The sequence below is a fragment of the Microcaecilia unicolor genome, chromosome 5 (assembly GCF_901765095.1).
Source record: "Microcaecilia unicolor chromosome 5, aMicUni1.1, whole genome shotgun sequence".
Lineage (NCBI taxonomy): Eukaryota > Metazoa > Chordata > Amphibia > Gymnophiona > Siphonopidae > Microcaecilia > Microcaecilia unicolor.
Genome location: NC_044035.1, coordinates 1988148 through 2009272, shown reverse-complemented (window position 1 = coordinate 2009272; position 21125 = coordinate 1988148). Strand labels below are relative to the sequence as shown.

Here is a 21125-nt window from a genome sequence, read left to right as displayed (position 1 = left end):
TAGACAACTAATCAACCATCACTGCACAAAACAAGATAGATGTCCAGCCAAATTTCTCATTCTGCTTTACAGTGATATTAAAAATAGTCCACTAATTCAAAAGAACTTGTAAGAGATGAGGTCCATCATCTTCTAGTGATTGAAAAGAGATCACTGTCTAAACCCATGTGTCATCAGCTCCTATATAATTCATTTACTAATGAAACAACTGTCAACTACGGCAGCTCTTTCAGATGAAACATTTCCGTTTGTCTGCCACTTAGATCCCTGGGAGCAAGCATTCTTCCAGATATGTTATATATGAATGAATTTATGTATCTTGTTCTTCGACGCTCCCTGCCTTCTAGATAACAATGACTTTTCTGTAACTGAATTGATTGCTATTTCACACTTTAATGTGGAAGCCCCCTCCCCCCTTGTGAGAAGTTGGTAGTTGCAGTTCCACGTTCGTTTTACTGACTCAGCCCACATGGGGTCTGTAGGTATAGCGCAGGGCTAGCCAGATTGTGGGTTGCGATCCCCAAGCTGGGTCATGCTCGCTGCTCAGCCAGAGGTATACAGGTGCATCATTTTGGTGAGGTCGCTGGCATCGCTGATACTGCGACCATGGCTTCTTTGTGGCTCAAAAAATGTGATAAGCTCTGGTGTAGCGAAACCCTCTCGCCTGAAAGCCTTAAAATAATTGTCATAATAAAAATACTTAAAAATAGAAGTAAAAGAGGATCCCCATTCCTGAGAGGAGCACCTTAACATTTTTGGCTGTTTAGAATAAATGGTCTGATGATTCTCTCTGGTTCTTTTAGATCTTTGGTTCTGCTTAATTAATCTGTACAGCGCTGCGTAACCCTAGTAGCGCTCTAGAAATGTTAAGTAGTAGTAGTAAAATTCTGCCAAATGAGTCTGATTTCTTTGACTGGGTGGCCAAAGAACTAGATAAAGGACCTGTGCTAGATGTAATCTACTTGAATTTCAGCAAAACCTTTGATATGGTTTCTCACAGAAGACTCTTGAATAAACTGAGAGAGCTGAACTTATAACTCAAAGTGGTGAACTGACTTGGAAACTGATTGATCGACAAGTGACAGAGGGTGGTGGTAAATGGAATCCGCTTGGAGGAAAGGAAGGTGAGTAGTGCAGTGCCTCAGGGGTCCGTACTGGGGCTGATTTTGGTTTAATACATTTGTGAGAGACCTTGCTGAAGGGTTAGAAGGAAATGTTTGCCTTTTTGCGGATGACATGAAGATAGCCAATAGAGTGGATACCTTGGAGGGGTAGAAACCATGAGAAGAGATCTTCAAAAATTAAAAGAATGGTCAAAGGTCTGGCAGTTAAAAATTTAATGCGAAGAAGTGCAGAATGATGCACTTGGGGTGCAGAAATCCAAAGGAGATATACAAGATAGGACAGCCAGAAGGATGCTAGGCTGCATAGAGAGAGGTATAACCAACAGAAGGAAGGCGATGTTGATGCCCCTTGTAAAAGTCATTGGTGAGGCTCCATTTGGAGTATTGTGTTCAGTTTTGGAGGCCGCATCTTGCTAAGGACATAAAAAGACTTGAAGCAGTTCAGAAAAAGCAACTGAAATGGTATAGGGTTTGCGCCACAAGATGTATGAGGGAGAGACATGATGATCTGGAAGAAAGGAGAGACAGAAGTAATATGATATAGACATATTTGAAAGGTTTTAATATAGAAACAAACCTTTTCCAGAGGAGGGAAGGTGATAGAACTAGAGGACATGAATTTAGATTGCAGGGGGGTGGCTCGGGAATAACGTCAAAAGACTTTCTTAGTGAGTTCTATTACTGTTCCAAACAGTAGAGCGGCTTATCTGAGAATAACCACACCTTTTAAGCAAAAAAAAATATATATATACCTTAAGCCAAACCTTGGAATGAATATTCTTTGCCCCAGGGACATAACTACTTTCAAACTGAACTGCAGTGTATTCCTTGTTAGTTCTCTGCATTCTCAGCTTAGGATCCTTTGTAAGCAGAAATTCATCATTGAGAATCAGACAAAGTTACTTAGGTCCCACTGTCATACTGCAGCCTTCTCAAACTGGCAAAGGCATAAGGAGCAAAATCTTGTTGATGGGCAGCGGAAGTCCAGCATCTACTCTATGTTCCTATCTCTAAGGTTGACGGTTTTTCTAGAAATGGTTCAGTCAACAAGTATTCTGCCACTTTACTACATCTCACAGGTTCTGGGGTGGTCTCACCAGACCAGTCCAGATTCCCTCTATGGTGTAGCACAGGTTGTAGATTACAGGTCCTGGTTTCAATGGGCCAAATGGGCTCCTAAACCATAGGGCTATTTAAAGCAGATCAAATGTTCCTCTCAATATCGAAGACAACAGCTACAAGAAAGAAAAAGGATATAGGAAAATACTTGAATGAATTGAGGTCCCTTCCTCTTACTCCCCTTTTTCCCCTTGGGAGGATTTCTAGTTATTAGTTCAGCAATTCACTACAAACAAGAAGTCATCTGGTCCGCTACTTTGTCATTCTAAATACTTGACCTCATGCTGTACAGTTCCATTATAGGGAAAAGCATGCAGGACTTTTTCTCCATCTGCTAGTCGCCGGACACAACCCACAGGTTCTGAACTGGTATGGTGAGACTAAAGGAAAGAAAATTAGTAGGTAAGGTCTAATTTCTCCTTCTTCTGTGGTTGGTATAGGTGTTGCCCAGCTGCTATTTTTCTTCTCTGTGTGGTGTCTATGTCAACCTGATGCATTCTTCATTTTGGTTAGACTTGTTATTATTCTGAGGCTGGTGAGGGGGGGTGGGATTGATGGGATAGGGGCAGGGATTTATCTTGAGCATAAAATCAGAAAAATCTCACTCTATGGGTGGAATTGCTGCTGCTATGATATTGTTTCTCTCTGTTGTCAGATTGGAAGTTTCTGCCTTTCGGAGCCTGAGTCGGGCAGTGATGCATTTTCCCTGAAAACTGTCGCAGAGAAGAAGAAGGATTATTACGTCATCACCGGTTCCAAGATGTGGATCACCAGTGCGGAGCAGGCTGAAGTGTTTCTGGTGATGGCTAATGCAGCACCCTCCTCTGTGAGTTTTGCAGAATGCACAGGGATCACTCTCAAATTGTTGTGATTCAAGGGAACTGTCACTATTCAGCTGTAATTGTAGTGCAAATGGCAAAAGCAAAATCCTATTCTCCAAGATTTATAAACCATTATAACCCAAAATGCTCATTTTATTTATTTTTGTTACATTTGTACCCCGCGCTTTTCCCACTCATAACAGGCTCAATGCAGCTTACATGGGGCAATGGAGGGTTAAGTGACTTGCCCAGTCACAAGGAGCTGCAGTGGGAATGGAACTCAGTTCCCCAGGATCAAAGTCCACTGCACTAACCACTAGGCTACTCCTCCACTCATTCCACCAATAAGAACCAACCTCATCAGTGATGTCACAATGGCTTGATTGCCCGATACTTGGCTCACTTCTAATACTGTGATGTCATAAGGGAAAGGGGGAAAGGGAAATGGGACTTGATATACCGCCTTTCTGAGGTTTTGCAACTACATTCAAAGCGGTTTACATATATTCAGGTACTTATTTTGTACCAGGGGCAATGGAGGGTTAAGTGACTTGCCCAGAGTCACAAGGAGCTGCAGTGGGAATCGAACTCAGTTCCCCAGGATCAAAGTCCGCTACACTAACCACTAGGCTACTCCTCCACTCATTCCACCAATAAGAGCCAACCTCATCAGTGATGTCACAATGGCTTGATTGTCCGATACTTGGCTCACTTCTGATATTGTGATGTCATAAGGGAAATGGGACTTGATATACCGCTTTTCTGAGGTTTTTTTGCAACTACATTCAAGGCGGTTTACATATATTCAGGTACTTATTTTGTACCAGGGGCAATGGAGGGTTAAGTGACTTGCCCAGAGTCACAAGGAGCTGCAGTGGGAATCGAACTCAGTTCCCAGGATCAAAGTCCGCTACACTAACCACTAGGCTACTCCTCCACTCATTCCACCAATAAGAGCCAACCTCATCAGTGATGTCACAATGGCTTGATTGTCCGATACTTGGCTCACTTCTGATATTGTGATGTCATAAGGGAAATGGGACTTGATATACCGCTTTTCTGAGGTTTTTTTGCAACTACATTCAAGGCGGTTTACATATATTCAGGTACTTATTTTGTACCAGGGGCAATGGAGGGTTAAGTGACTTGCCCAGAGTCACAAGGAGCTGCAGTGGGAATCGAACTCAGTTCCCCAGGATCAAAGTCCACTGCACTAACCACTAGGCCACTCCTCCACTCATTCCACCAATAAGAGCCAACCTCATCAGTGATGTCACAATGGCTTGATTGTCCAATACAGTTCCCCAGGATCAAAGTCCACTGCACTAACACTGGGCTACTCCTCCACTCATTCCACCAATAAGAACCAACCTCATCAGTGATGTCACAATGGCTTGATTGTCCAATACAGTTCCCCAGGATCAAAGTCCACTGCACTAACACTAGGCTACTCCTCCACTCATTCCACCAATAAGAACCAACCTCATCAGTGATGTCACAATGGCTTGATTGTCCGATACTTGGCTCACTTCTGATATTGTGATGTCATAAGGGAAAGGGAAATGGGACTTGATATACCGCCTTTCTGAGGTTTTTGCAACTACATTCAAAGCGGTTTACATATATTCAGGTACTTATTTTGTACCAGGGGCAATGGAGGGTTAAGTGACTTGTCCAGAGTCACAAGGAGCTGCAGTGGGAATGGAACTCGGTTCCCCAGGATCAAAGTCCACTGCACTAACCACTAGGCTACTCCTCCACTCATTCCACCAATAAGAGCCAACCTCATCAGTGATGTCACAATGGCTTGATTGCCTGATACTTGGCTCACTTCTGATATTGTGATGTCATAAGGGAAAGGAGGAAAGGGAACTGGGACTTGATATACCGCCTTTCTGAGGTTTTTGCAACTACATTCAAAGCGGTTTACATATATTCAGGTACTTATTTTGTACCAGGGGCAATGGAGGGTTAAGTGACTTGCCCAGAGTCACAAGGAGCTGCAATGGGAATGGAACTCAGTTCCCCAGGATCAAAGTCCACTGCACTAACACTAGGCTACTCCTCCACAACACTTAAGATGTAACACATTTCTAAAAGCCCAATGTTTTATCTTGCTGACACAACTTCTTATGTTAGTAAAGATTGATTCCCTATCAGAAAGGACAGGTTCTAAAAGAAAATGTCATCTGCATAAGAGAATTCTCAAAGAGCCCTGTTTTACTAAGCCAAGCTATTTATTTTATTCATTTATTTGTTACATTTGTATCCCACATTTTCCCACCTATTTGCAGGCTCAGTGTGTCTTACATAGTACCGGAGAGGCTTTGAAGTCTCCGGTGAACAAATACAAGGTAATGTTGTGATAGGATAGAGTTCATGTAGCACTGTCATATTAGGGAGTCGTATAACGGAAGAGTTGAGTAATGTCCATTACGTACTTGAGTTTTGTTGTGCTATAGGCGCGCTAATGTTAGAGACAGCCATAGGAATACATGGGTTCGCTAAAACCACTCGTGCACCTTAGTAAACTGTCCCCTAATTGAATTGCATCCATGAAGTCATGAAAGCAACAAAACCGGTGAAAATGGGGACCCCTGAGAGACCCTGCACGGTGATTGCCAGGAAAAGGACCTTTCACCATTCTTCTTGACACTATCCCTTGGATTCTATATATCGCACTGAGATTTCCACGCAGAAATCGAAGCGTATCCATAACAATGCGCATAACCTAATTGATTAACAAGCCAATCAGTGCTGATTATTGTCAGTTAAGCAATTATGGACACTAATTGGCATTAATTTGAATTTACGTGCTGAACTGTCTAAGCGTATGCTAAAATGTGCACCACGTAAATTCTAAGTCGCATAATTGGAAAGTGGGTGTGGAATGGGCGGGTGTTTGTAGACCAATGAATACAGGACAAGGTTTTAACACTTATCCACCAAACCTTATATGCAGTTGCTCCTGCCTATGTTCAAGAAGTTTTGAAGATAGACCATCCTAAGAGATCGAATAAAACTATGCAGCTGACATTGGACCCACTAATGAAATCACACAACAAGGACGTCATCATTCACAATGACTGGTGAACCACTATGGAATGCGCTTAAAGGAGCTTAGTCGAGATCGGGAGGCGGGGCTGGTGGTTGGGAGGCGGGGATAGTGCTGGGCAGACTTGTACGGTCTGTGCCAGAGCTGGTGGTTGGGAGGCGGGGATAGTGCTGGGCAGACTTGTACGGTCTGTGCCAGAGCCGGTGGTTGGGAGGAGGGGCTGGTGGTTGGGAGGCGGGGATAGTGCTGGGCAGACTTGTACGGTCTGTGCCCTGAAGAGCACAGGTACAAATCAAAGTAGGGTATACACAAAAAGCAGCAAATATGAGTTATCTTGTTGGGCAGACTGGATGGACCGTGCAGGTCTTTTTCTGCCGTCATCTACTATGTTACTATGTTACTATTCACGTCTGTGCAGTGATCTTTTCAATTTAAGAAGCAGCTTAGAAAACTGCTCTTTGTAGCAGCGTTTTATTGAACAGTGGTTACTGTTTATTTGGTAAACCCAGTTGGTAATGTTAGGATTGTTTCTGTTTTATGTTGTTTGATTTTTATTATGTATGTATTAGTGAAAACCTCCTAGATTCTAAGCTGGTATATAAATTGTAAAATAAATAAATAAAAATATGTTCGTTATCGAATACACCCGGTCCACTCCTGATTTAGTCGTTGGCATTTACACCAGGTTTTAATTGCGCGTACTGGTGGCTGGCATATTCTAAAAGCTGCGTGAAAAGTAAAGCTTATTCTATAAAGTACACCTAAATTAAGGTATACTTTATAGAATGCGCTTAGGCAAATTTCATTTCCACACTCAGTTTTTAGGCGTTGTATATATAATGTAGTCCAATATGCTCTATTAGACAAGAATTTACTAAACCAACCAAAAAGAACTCTTCTTATACTCATATCCCCTAATTTAGACAGCAGTAAAGTATGATCTACAGTATCAGAAGCGCAGGAAATGTCTAACGGTAACAAAATAATTTGATTTCCAAAACTTAATACTTTCTTTACTTCACATGCCAAAGTGACTAAAAGAGTTTCTGGGCTATTCAGAGTCCTAAAACAAAATTGTACAGGAAGTAAAATATCAAAATCGTCCCAAAATTTTGAAAGCTGAACAGAAACAAGAGATTCAGTATCTGTGGAGTGCAACTGAAATATTGCCTGATTTCTAGATTTTCTGAATGCTGTGGGAGGTTATTTTGTAACAGGTGCTTAAGTTGTGTTAGGTCTGATCTTCAAAGGGAGCTGCTCTCCTAAAATAACCCTTGGAATGCAGGCGCCTATCCTCACGCTCGCTTCCCGGCTTGCACAGATGTCCCAGTTTATTTTGTGCACATTTTCACATATATGAATGTGTACCTACCCCTGCCCCGGGGACCGCCTACTCTTATTGTGGGTAAAAGCATGCACGGGTAGGCTGTTGGCACAACTTCTAGACACACACCCTTGGATAGTTTTGCTACCTGCAAAGATTCCTTATAAAGATACTCCCTAAGGGGAAATTGTATAAAGCTTTTTCCTTAGTGTCCCTCCAGATCAGCCCAGAATGTGACTGATGGGTTGTGCACACCTTCCAGCAGGTGGAGACTGAGAACTCTGACTCTGGAGAGAGCCAATAAGAGTCCTGACCAGCTAGCCCCAGTTCCAGTATTCTCAGTCTCCAGCAAATGGAAGGTGGTGAGCCCTTCAGTCTCTCTAATTTTCTTCTATTTCCTTGTCTGTGAATTTGGTGTTCTGGGGTTTTTTGAATAGTTTGTTTCCCTTCTGTGCACCTGGGGTTTCTCTGAACCTGTTCTGTGGAAGCTGAGGTCCACGAGGTTCTATTCCAGCCTCGGGGGTGTTACACCCGGGTGGCTGAGTCTCTCACCCCCCCCCCCCCCCCCATGCCTTCCTCCCTTATATAGCATCTCCTGCTGCTGTTGTGTGTTTTGCCTCAGACTCTTCAAGGGAAGAGTGTCTAGGCAGGAAGAAGCAGCCGTTTCTAAAAAAAAAAACAAAGTGACAAAGTGAGGAGATTAGTTGCCTTGTGTTAGAGGGTAAACGTCCATACCGGCTCTCGTGTTTTGTTATTGGCTGTCCTCTCCCTGTCTCTCTGGCGCACCGAGTTAATTAAAAATTTAAAAAAGAGCAGAACCATGCTGCCATTTGTTTCCATGGCTAAGAAACTTCGCTGCTGCACTGTCTGTCAGCATTGCGGTTTAGGTGATAGCAGCTACTGCAAGTACTGCACAGCCATTGATAACTCCTCTGAGGCAGGTCCTTCAGCGTCGATTTCACTGGCTCCGTCAGCGGGGGGCAAAGACTCGGCAGCAGTGAAAGAGAACTTGGCAGTCCCAATTTTGGCGGATGCCACCGCCATTTTGTCTGCTCCTGCCAGTCAGGCGGAGCAGCCTGTGTCTCTGCTGGTTCTTTCAGACCAGGCACATGCAGAGCGTCTTTCCCTCTTCCCTGCAGGGTCGGAGGGGGGGGGGGGGGGGTTTCCATCTAGAATTTGTGCTGCAGATGTATAAAGCTTTTATGCTGCACCACTCTAATCCTTCTCCTGTGGTTTTGGGAAAAAGACCTTCAGAAGGTCAGTTAGTGGCTGCTAAGAGGTCCAGGAAATCCTGGGCTCTGGATGAAGACCTTCGGTCTGACCCGGATCAGGGGATGCCAGCCTTGGAGGAACAGGAGTTTTCTCAGGTTGGCAATTTAGAGGAGGATTCAGAAGCTGATCCCTTCATTCCTGGGGAGGACCCTTAGGATTTTTTTTTACAGGAGTTAATTTCTTTAGTTTCCTCCACCTTACATTTTGAGGAAGAGGAATCTCCTGCTGCAGTGTCTCGTAAGGTGACTCTTTTAATAAAAGGGGTCCGTAAACCAGGCAAGACCTTTCCTATGCATCAGGATATCAGAGACATTATTCAGGCACAGTGGGATGTCCCCGACTCATCCTTCAGACTGGCTAAATCAATGGTACGTCTGTATCCTGTCCCTGAGGGCCCTCTTGATGCCTCCTGTGGTGGATGCGGTGGTCTCGGCGGTTACTAAGCGGAATACAGTGCCCGTGGATGGGTGGTGCAGTGCTTAAGGATGTGCAGGACCAAACTTATAGAGGCATTGTTGAAGATTAGCTTTGAGCCTCCTCTCAGGTTTCTGGAGGATCCCAGTCTGCTGGTCTAGGGTCCTGTGGTTCATCCAGACCCGGATCGATTTTGTCTTACAGCTCTTGAGCGGGTGCAGTTGACTAGGAGGGGTTATTCTGTGGATGTTGTTTCCACCATGCTGCGGTCCTGACATCGCTCCACTTTTAACAATATGAGGACCAAGAGGACTGTTTGAGGTGTGATGTGACGAGTTGAGTGTATCTTCCTTTTGTGCCTCAGTGGCGCAGATTTTGGATTTTTTGCAACAGAGGTTTGGGAAAAGGTTTAGCACTTTTCTTCGCTGAAAGTTCAGGTGACGGCCTTATCCTGTTTCAGGGGGCGCATTCAGGGAAAGTCCCGGGCTTCTCATCCAGATGTGGTTCGGTTTTTAAGGGGGGCAGGTCTGGTGCGGCCTCCCTTGCGGTCAATCTTTTCCTTGTGGGACCTTAATCTGCTTCTCTCGGTTCTGTCTCGATCTCCTTTTTGAGCCTTTAGCGTCTGTACTTTGAAGAATTTGACTCTCAAAGTGGTTTTTTCTGGTGACCATTGCCTCAACTTGGAGAGTGTCACAGTTGCAGGCACTTTCTTGCCGTTCTCCATTTTTGGAATTTGCTAAAGACTGGGTAGTATTGCAGCCAGTTCCTTCCTTTCTACCTAAGGTCTTGTCATGTTTTCATGTGTCTCAATCCGTGATTTTGCTTGTCTTTGGCTCTTCTTCTGGGTCAGAGGAACAGCGTCGTCTGAAGTGTCTCAGTGTCAAGAGGGTTCTCAAGCATTATTTGAAGGTTGCAGAAGAGAAGAGTTCCAGCAGACAGATCACCTGTTTGTGTTGACTGGAGGACCTTGATAGACAAACTGGTACCCGAAGGAGTGAAAGCTCACTCTAGTAGAGGGCAGGCGGCTTCGGGCTGAGCGTTTTTTAGTCCCGTCCTTGGAGATCTGCAGGGCGGCGACTTGGTCCTCTTTGCATTCTTCTTTGAAGCATTACAGGTTGGATGTGCAGAGTCATCAGGATGTAGTTTTTTGAGGCGTATGTTCTCACAGTAGGTTTGCTGGGGTATTGCTTTGTTACTTCCCATCAGTCACAGTCTGGGCCGGTCCAGAGGGATGCTAAGGAAGGAGAAATTAGGTCTTGCCTGCTAATTTGCTTTCCTTTAGTCCCTCCAGACTGGCCTAGAATCCTCCTGTGAATTATTCGGTCTGTTGGTTCTGTTCCAGCAAGTTAATGTTGGTCATGGAGAGCTGGGTTGTCCGTTTGCTGTTCCGTTGTGGTTGTTTAAAAAAACAAAACAAAAAGAAGAATCTGACATGTTCATTCTGCCATCAGTTGTGCAGTACTCTTTGTACCTATGCTGAGGAAGGCACATAAATCATGACACATGGATTCTGTGTTAATCTGGTACTGGCAGCTGCTCAGGTTCCCCGGCACACAGAATGTAGTCTTCTCTTTCTTCTCCTGCTTTGATATGATATACTGGATCTTTCTCTACCTAGCAAGGGCTCTTATTGGTTCTTTCAAAGGTCAGAGTTCTCAGTCTCCACCTGCTGGAAGGCCTGCACAACCCATCAGTCACGTTCTGGGCCAGTCCAGAGGGACTGGGTAGACTGGATGGACTATTTTACTCTGATTAAAGGAAAGCAAATTAGCAGGTAAGACCTAATTTCTCCTTGGGGTCCTCATCCCTACATGCATACTTCTTCGTGGAAAGGGCAGTGGATTTGTGGAATGCTCTCCTGGTGAAGGTGGTGGAGATGAAAACTGTATCTGAATTCAAGAAAGCTACATAGGGTCTCTAAGGGAGAAGAAAGGATAGTAGATGGCATGGATGGACAGACTGGATAGGCCATATGGGTTTTATTTGCCTTCATGTTTCTATGTCATGTTGCATTGCATTAACTGTTAGCCCATGTTAATTCCTATGTTAACAGCTAATGCAGTTCTGTACATAAGCCCATTATTGTTTTCTTCCTGTGGTATCTGCTTCATGCTTACAGTTAGAAGGCAGTAGGAATGAGAAATAATTTTAACTTACCTAGAGGCGTTCAACCCATCATAGCTCACTGGGAAATATGCTCTTGACTGCACAGTCAGAGGCTACTTGAACGCTTCAGACTATTAAGTAAGCGTGGGTGCCTCACTCATGACAGGGTCTTACAGTGCCTGCTATTATTACTAGGTGGGTGTTTTACTGCGCAGGCAGTTGTGGTAGCAATGAGTTTTGTTATATCTTGCCTTTGTGATTTTGCCAGGCCTTCCTGTGCAGTGCCTTCTATTGGGAATGTGTCTTTCTCTACCTGGACAATGGGTCTCACTGTATTTTGCTTTCTCTGTCAGGGTTACAAAGGCATTACATGCTTCATCGTTCCTAGAGAAACTGAGGGCCTGCACATCGGGAAGAAAGAGGATAAGCTGGGACTCCGAGCATCATCCACCTGCACACTCTCCTTTGACAGTGTTAAGGTTAGTTTGCTGTAGCCTGAGGAATAGTCTCAACATTCCTGTGGTGGGAGAACATGAGGTTCAGTGTACAAATTGTATGTCTTTGTATCGGGATTCCAGCACAAGATTTAAGGCCTCCTAGGATGAAAGAAATTTGTTATTTATTGAGGAGCAGTAGTAGACTGTATAATAATCAGTGCTGAAGGGGTATCTTTCCATAGTGAGGAATATCCACACTGTATCTCCCTAGGCAATATAAGAGTCAGAAATAGAGATGGTGTCTCTCTAGAAGGAAGAATTAGAACACAGTGCACCCGTATCGCTCAGTATTAGAATAAAGTAGTAAATAAGGATACTCAAGCCAGTTATAACTCATATAGGGAAAGGGAAATGGGACTTGATATACTGCCTTTCTGTGGTTTTTGCAACTACATTCAAAATGGTTTACATAAGATCAAAGTCCGCTGCACTAACCACTAGGCTAATCCTCCACTAGCAACATTCCATGTAGAATCTCAAATAGTAGCAACATTCCATGTAGAATCTCAATAGTAGCAACAAAATCTCAATAGTAGCAACATTCCATGTAGAATCTCAAATAGTAACAACAGAATCTCAATAGTAGCAACATTCCATGTAGAATCTCAAATAGTAACAACAGAATCTCAATAGTAGCAACATTCCATGTAGAATCTCCAATAGTAGCAACAGAATCTCAATAGTAGCAACATTCCATATAGAATCTCCAATAGTAGCAACATTCCATGTAGAATCTCCAATAGTAGCAACAGATTCTCAATAGTAGCAACATTCCGTATAGAATCTCCAATAGTAGCAACATTCCATGTAGAATCTCCAATAGTAGCAACAGATTCTCAATAGTAGCAACATTCCATATAGAATCTCCAATAGTAGCAACATTCCATGTAGAATCTCAAATAGTAGCAACAGAATCTCAATAGTAGCAACATTCCATATAGAATCTCCAATAGTAGCAACATTCCATGTAGAATCTCAAATAGTAGCAACAGAATCTCAATAGTAGCAACATTCCATATAGAATCTCCAATAGTAGCAACATTCCATGTAGAATCTCAAATAGTAACAACAGAATCTCAATAGTAGCAACATTCCATGTAGAATCTCAAATAGTAACAACAGAATCTCAATAGTAGCAACATTCCATGTAGAATCTCAAATAGTAACAACAGAATCTCAATAGTAGCAACATTCCATGTAGAATCTCCAATAGTAGCAACAGAATCTCAATAGTAGCAACATTCCATGTAGAATCTCCAATAGTAGCAACAGATTCTCAATAGTAGCAACATTCCATGTAGAATCTCCAATAGTAGCAACAGATTCTCAATAGTAGCAACATTCCATATAGAATCTCCAATAGTAGCAACATTCCATGTAGAATCTCCAATAGTAGCAACAGAATCTCAATAGTAGCAACATTCCATGTAGAATCTCCAATAGTAGCAACAGAATCTCAATAGTAGCAACATTCCATGTAGAATCTCCAATAGTAGCAACAGATTCTCAATAGTAGCAACATTCCATATAGAATCTCCAATAGTAGCAACATTCCATATAGAATCTCCAATAGTAGCAACATTCCATGTAGAATCTCAAATAGTAGCAACAAAATCTCAATAGTAGCAACATTCCATGTAGAATCTCCAATAGTAGCAACATTCCATCTAGAATCTCCAATAGTAAGTACTTTAGTTTCATCTACTAGGATAATGAAAATTTTTAGAAAATTACAAAATATGGGGTGTTAGTTGGACAGTTGTCCATCTTTTTATTTAGAGAAAATCCATTTGCGCATTTTACATTGGTTAACCAACTTTGTTAATGCTTCCATAACAGAGGGTGTTTATGCTAGGGAGGTAGCGGGAATAGCCTTCACCCCATTACCAAAGAAACTGGCAGGAGATTTGACAATGCTAGATAATTTGAGACCAGCTGCGAGTATTCCCTGGATGGCAAAACTCCTGGAATTTATTATTAACATCCAATTCTATGAGTATCTTACGTCCTCAACATCCTATATAATAAAAAGCACCTCCAACGTTCTGAAGCTGACGCCGTAGCAGTGAAGCTTTGAAGAGTTCGTGCTCCTGCTGTATCCATCTCCTGTACTGATGTCACGAACTTCCGGGTTCGTCAGAAACAGCACTGACCAACCACAGGATAGCAGCAGGAGGCACAACCTCAACGTCTATAGCCTTCCCTTCCAGTTCGTTCCCTCAGTGTCCTGCCCTCACGGAAAGAGGAAATGACATCAGAAGGCGGGACTCTGAGGGAACGAAGTCGAAGGGAAGGCTACAAACGGGCAGGGCTTTCAAAGACACGGCCGCTTCGACGGAGGTAAACAGGGGAGCAAGGAGACTCGATGGGTGGCTGGAGGGGGGCAGGGGAGCGAGGAGAATCTCTGGGTGGCTGGAGGGGGAGCAGGGGAGAGAGGACAATCGCTGGGTGCCTGGAGGGGGGGCAGGGGAGAGAGGAGAATTGCAGGGTGGCTGGAGGGGGGGCAGGGGAGAGAGGAGAATTGCAGGGTGGCTGGAGGGGGGGCAGGGGAGAGAGTACAATTGCTGGTGGCTGGAGGGGGGACAGGGGACAGAAGAATCGCTGGGTGGCTGGAGGGGGAGCAGGGGACAGGGAGAATCGCGGGGTGGCTGGAGGGGGGGCAGGGGATAGAGGAGAATCACTGGGTGGCTGGAGGGGGAGCAGGGGAGAGAGGACAATCGCTGGGTGCCTGGAGGGGGGCAGGGGAGAGAGGAGAATTGCAGGGTGGCTGGAGGGGGGGCAGGGGAGAGAGGAGAATTGCAGGGTGGCTGGAGGGGGGGCAGGGGAGAGAGGACAATTGCTGGGTGGCTGGAGGGGGGGCAGGGGACAGAAGAATCGCTGGGTGGCTGGAGGGGGAGCAGGGGACAGGAGAATCGCGGGGTGGCTGGAGGGGGGGCAGGGGACAGAGGAGAATCACTGGGTGGCTGGAGGGGGGGCAGGCGACAGAGGAGACACACTCACACCCAGCAGTCTCACTCTCTCTCTGTCACACACACACACTCGCACATTCACTCTCTCACACAGTCAATCTCACACACACTCTCTCAAACATACACACTCCGAGAAAAACCTTGCTAGCGCCCGTTTCATTTATGTCAGAAACGGGCCTGTTTTACTAGTATTTACATAATTCCCAACATAGTTTATGGTTCCTACACAGTTCTGAGACCCCTTTTGATCACTCTTGTTTCAGAGATAAGAAAACATCTTACAATTGGTAGAAATGTAGTATTGTTACAATTTGATATCTCCACTTCATTCCATGCAGTGGATCATGATTTGTTGCTGCATAGATTGAGTGAGTTGGTATTAGCAGGGTCTGTTCTCAGTCGGTTCAATGGTCTTTTGAGTTACAGAAAGTACACTATAGTTAAAAATGGACAAAAATCATCAAGCTGGTTATCAAAGTGGAGTACCTCAAGGGTCACCTTTAGGTCCTCAACTGTTCAATGTATTTTAAGCTCTGTAGAAAGATAGCTTAGGCATTTTTTTTCATTGTCTTATACAAACGACATTTTTTGCAGTTCGGTTTTATCCATTGTAGATGATACTATCTTACATGTGAAATATGTTATCTCTGTAATAGAAGATTGGGCCAAATCCAATCTTATTGAAAATACACAAAAGACCACATTCTTATGATTTGAGGATTACCAACAAATCTCAACAGTGAATATAGTTTTATCTTCAGGGGCCATTCTTAAATTTGAAGAAAAATCGAGGGTATTGGGTATAATATTGGACTCTTATCATTCAAACATCAGATGAGCGAGTTGGTGAGAAACTTTTTCTTTACATTGCGTTGATTAAATCTATTAGATTGAGTTTAAGTCCTGTATACTTTAGACCTATTGCTTAAGTTATTCTGTTACCACATTTAGGGCCTTGTTTATTAAGTTGCGCTGTAGGTTTGCCATTATATTCCTATGGTTGTGTCTATCTATAAATCATTTCTATAGCGCTACCAGTCGTACGCAGCGCTTTACAATTGAACATGAAGAAAAGACAGTCCCTGCTCAAAAGAGCTTACAATCTAAATCAGGACAGACAGATAGGACCAATAAGGGATAAGGGTAGGACAGACAGAAGGATACATAGGGAAGAGACTATTGAAGAGAGGAAGACAAGATATAGGTTACAAGCAAGTGACAAGTTAGGAGTCAAAAGCAGCATCAAACAGGTAGGCCTTTAGCCCGGTTTTGAAGGCGGCCAGGGATGGAGCTAGACGTAACGGCTCAGGAAGCCTATTCCAGGCATAAGGTGCGGCGAGATAAAGGAACGGAGTCCAGGAGTTAGTGATGGTGGCGAAGGGTGCAATTAAGAGAGGTTTGCCTAGTGAACGGAGTTCGTGGGAAGGAGTGTAGGGAGAGATGAGGGTGGAGAGATAGTGAGGGTGTCCCGTTCCGGGCCCTTACCTGGCGGTCCGCGGACAGGAGCGGGAGCCGGGGCGCCCATGGGACCCGGGAGGGCGGTGATAGTCTGCCTGGGGGATTGGGCGCTGCCGCCGGCCGCTCCGAGGCCGGCGATCCACAGAGGCAAGCGCCGGTCTCGAAGAAGGAGAACCGCCGGCCAAGATGGCGGCGCCGGCGTGTTCGTTCTCCTCGCTGGAGCGGGGCCGGCGAGGTAGCTCCGCCTACTTGCGCCGGATTGGCGCACCCCCCCTGAGAGGCTCCGCCCGCTGGGCGGGAGAGCCAATCCAGGCCCTTAGGTCTGCCTGGGCGAAAGGGATTGGTCCCAGCTGGCACTAGCGAAGGAACGAGCGGGGGATTTAAACGGAGCCACGGAAGGAGTCCAGTGCTTCCGTTTCGTGTTTCAGAAGCCATCTCCTTTGAAGACTGTGTTTGTTCCTCGTGTCAGCTAGCCGTCCTGCTAGCTATCTCCTTTGAAGACTGTGTTTGTTCCTCGTGTCAGCTAGCCGTCCTGCTAGCCATCTCCTTTGAAGACTGTGTTTGTTCCTCGTGTCAGCTAGCCGTCCTGCTAGCCATCTCCTTTGAAGACTGTGTTTGTTCCTCGTGTCCGCTAGCCGTCCTGCTAGCTATCTCCTTTGAAGACTGTGTTTGTTCCTCGTGGCAGCTAGCCGTCCTGCTAGCTATCTCCATTGAAGACTGCGTTTGTTCCTCGTATCAGCTAGCCGTCCTGCTAGCTACCTCCTGTGAAGACTGTGTTGTTTCCTAGTGCTCAGCTGGCCGTGGCTAAGCCACCTCCCTCAGACTGTGTTTGTTCCCAGCGCTCAGCCAGCCGCCCGGCTAAGCCCTTCACCAAGAACTGTGTACTCACATCCAGCCAGGCCAGCCGTCACCCCGCGGTCCCAGCAGTCCTGCTGGCCCGCCCGCAGCTGAGGGCTCAACCCTCGGTGAACGGCGGTCGCCGCGGGTGAAGATTCGGGGTGCTCGGCTGTTTCCTGGGGCCTTGTGGGGCTCGGGGAGACTTGAGAGCTCACCAACACCAGAGCGACAACAGAACCGCGACAGAAAACGGAAGCCATGAGCTCGCCGACGCAACCTGATCTACGGGACCTGGCCAAGGTTCTCCAGCAGCAACAGGAACAGCTTAATGCCCTGTCTGGGGCGCTCCAGAACGTATGCTCTCAACTTTCCACGCTTCAGGTACAGAACCAGGCCGCTGCGGCCCAGGGGGCCGCAGCGGCTCCCCATGTGGGAGGGTTCCGCATGCGACCTCGGTTCCCTGAACCAGCACGATACGATGGGACCCCTGGAGGTTGTCGGGGGTTCCTTAACCAGTGTAACCTGGCCTTCCGGATGCAACCGGAGGCATTTGCTTCGGACCAAAGTAAGGTGGGCTACATTATGGGCCTTTGCGTAGGGAGGGCCCAGGACTGGGTGGCCCCCCTGAACGAACAACAGGACCCTATTTTGGATGATTATAGTGAATTTCAGCGCCGGTTCCGGATGGTGTTCGACCTTCCGGGGAGACCCTCCTCCGTGGCGTCGGAGCTGCTCCGGATTCATCAGGGAGAGGGCACGGTGGCCGACTATGCCATCCGGTTTCGAACCTTAGCCACGGAGCTGCGTTGGAATCCGGAGTCCTTGATGGCCATTTTTATGGAAGGCTTACAAGAACGAATCAAGGACGAATTGGCGGGACGGGAGATTCCCGGACAATTGGATGCCCTCATCTCGCTCTGTATACGAGTAGACACCCGATTCCAGGAGCGAGCCAGAGCCCGGGCGGAGCGACAGAAGGGGGCACGAGGGACCCCCCGGACGGGCAAAGGGCCGTCCCCTCGCCAGGGGAACCGGGACTCCACGGAGCCCGGGGAAGAGCCGATGGTGATGGGCCGTCAACGGTTGACACCCTCCGAAAGACAGCAACGACAGTCGAACGGGCTGTGCTTCTATTGTGGCAAGGCTGGACATTTCCTCCGGACTTGTTCCGTCCGGCCGGGAAATGCGCTCCCCAAGGCACCCTGAGGGGAGGGTTCTTGGGGCACTCCGCTCCCCTACCGGACTCCCTGATCATCCTACCAGTAACATTATGGTGGCAGGAGGCCACGATCCAGACCCGGGCCCTGGTGGACTCGGGGTCAGGGGGCAACTTTATTGGACTCGAACTGCTGCAGAAAATGGGCTGGCCCACGCTCCCGCGGAGGCCGGTGCTGCGAATAACCTCCATCCAAGGGACTACCCTTCCCCAGCCGGTTACGGAGATCACCCCCGTGTTGGGATTGCAGGTGGGGGAGGATCATCGGGAGGAGGCCGAATTCTTAGTATTATCCCGGACCATTCACCCAGTGGTCCTGGGATTACCGTGGTTACGGTACCACAACCCGGTTATCGACTGGGCCGGGGGAAGAATTCAAGCCTGGGGTAATTCCTGTCAGGAGACCTGTTGTAAAGGTCGGGCTGGCAGCTGTCCGGCCTTAAATATGTTGCCCAACGAGGGACAGGTGGAACTGGGCTCGCTGCCTATGGATTATAGAGACTTTGCAGACGTGTTTAATCCCAAGGAAGCGGAGGTGCTACCGCCTCATAGGTCTTTTGACTGTGCCATTAATCTGAAGACGGATGCGGTACCCCCACGGGGCCGACTGTACAAACTGTCCCGAGGAGAATCCAAGGCGATGCAAGAATACATCCGTGAGAACCTGCGAAAAGGGTTCATTCAGCCTTCTACATCCCCAGCCGGGGCAGGGTTCTTTTTCGTTACCAAGAAGGATGGGTCCCTGAGACCTTGTATTGACTATCGGGGATTAAATGCCATCACCGTGAAAGATCGGTTTCCGCTACCGCTCATTCCCGAGCTCTTTGACAGGCTGCAAGGAGCTCAGATGTTCACTAAATTGGATTTGCGGGGGGCCTACAATTTAGTGCGAATCCGGTCAGGGGACGAATGGAAAACGGCCTTCAACACCCACGAGGGACATTTCGAATATCGGGTGATGCCGTTCGGCCTCTGCAATGCCCCTGCGGTGTTTCAACGTCTTATCAACGACGTGCTAGAGGATTTGCTAAACTCCACGGTGATTGTATATCTGGACGACATCCTGGTTTATTCTAAGGACCCCATGGAGCATCCGGGCCATGTTCGCGCGGTGCTGCACCGCTTACGACAAGCCCATCTATTTGCTAAGCTCAGTAAATGCGCCTTCCATCAGCGGTCCTTACCCTTTTTAGGGTATATCCTGCTTCCAGGGGGGTTACAGATGGAGCCAGACAAACTCCGGGCCATTCGAGAGTGGCCGCAACCGATGGGACTGAAGGCCCTACAACGATTCCTGGGCTTCGCTAATTACTATCGCCAGTTTATTCCCCAGTACTCTCGATTGACAGCACCGTTGACGGCGCTCACTCAAAAGAACGCGAGGGTCAGGGATTGGCCGCCAGAGGCGCAAGCGGCCTTTCGTCAGGTAAAAGAGGCTTTTGAATCAGCGTCAATTCTGCTGGCCCCCGATCCTGAGAAACCTTTTATTGTAGAGGTGGACGCGTCCGCCCTAGGGGCCGGGGCGGTCATTTCTCAAATCAACCCTGAGGGTCGGCGTCAGCCGTGCTCCTTCTTCTCACGTAAATTCTCCCCAGCCGAACGGAATTATACGGTAGGGGATAGAGAACTCCTGGCCCTGAAATTGGCATTGCAGGAGTGGAGACACTTGCTGGAGGGAGCGGAACACCGGTTTACGGTCATCACTGACCATAAGAATCTCCTATACCTCCAAGAGGCCCAGCGGCTGAATCCCCGACAGGCTCGGTGGTCATTATTCTTTGCCAGATTTCATTTTCAATTAGTGTTCCGGGCGGCGTCCCAGAATACTCCGGCAGACTCACTCTCTCGGGCATTTGAGGTCCCGGAAGAGACCAAGGAGACTCATCCCATGTTAGATCCCGCTTGTCTCAGTGCGGCTACAGGGGACATCGCACCGATCCAGAAGTTCGTGGCGGCCGCCGATCGGGGAAAGGTCATGCACTGGGGACACTCGTCTAGATGGGCCGGGCACTTCGGGTATCAAAAGACTCTCCGATTCATCACGAGACATTATCAATGGCCACAGATGAGACGAGATATTCTCCAGTTTGTTACCTCGTGCCCGGTGTGTGCACGGACCAAGCCAGTAGGAGGACCCCCCGTGGGAGACCTACAACCACTACCCGTACCGACCAATCCCTGGTCGGAGGTATCCATGGATTTCATCACTGATTTACCTCGTTCCCAGGGTCATACCGTGATCTGGGTTGTGGTAGACCGGTTCTCAAAGATGGCTCACTTTGTCCCATTCTCGAGCCTTCCTTCGGCAGCCTCTCTAGCCCAGGCCTTCATTCATCACATTTTTCGACTACATGGGCTGCCCAGCCGGATCATCAGTGATCGAGGACCCCAATTTACCTCACGCTTCTGGAGAGCCTTGTGCACGGCCTTGGGAGTAGAGACCCATTTTTCATCCGCCTACCATCCTCAAACCAACGGCATGGTTGAGAGGATTAACCAGACACTGAAGGGGTTCTTGCGAGCTTTTGTTAACCAACGACAAGATAACTGGGTTTCTCTACTTCCCTGGGCCGAGTTCGCTTATAACCAAAGTGACCACTCATCCTCAGGACAGTCCCCGTTCTTCCTGGTATACGGACGACATCCTCGGCTTCCAGGGCCGTTCCCTTCTACCGCAGTAACACCGGCGGGGGACCAAGTCGTGGCCGACCTACAGAAGGTTTGGGAGATGGCCAGGGAACAATTACAGAAGACCGTGACCAGGGATAAGATCTTTGCCGACCGCCATCGGCGGGCCGCCCCGGTGCTCCAACCAGGACAGAAGGTATGGTTGAGCACGAAGCATCTGAGGTTCCGAGTGCCTTCCCGAAAACTGGGACCTCGATATGCGGGACCATTTGCGATTCAAGAACG

At 47.1% G+C, this 21125-nt stretch overlaps 1 protein-coding gene across 1 annotated transcript in view; it reads left to right on the top strand.

Annotated features, from left to right (window-relative positions):
- ACADSB (acyl-CoA dehydrogenase short/branched chain) overlaps positions 1–21125 on the top strand; it is a 73889-nt gene that overhangs the window by 36892 nt on the left and 15872 nt on the right. Inside the window, 2 exon segments of the mRNA XM_030202561.1 lie at positions 2899–3069; positions 11589–11714. Of these exon segments, the coding sequence (XP_030058421.1) occupies positions 2899–3069; positions 11589–11714 (297 nt within the window).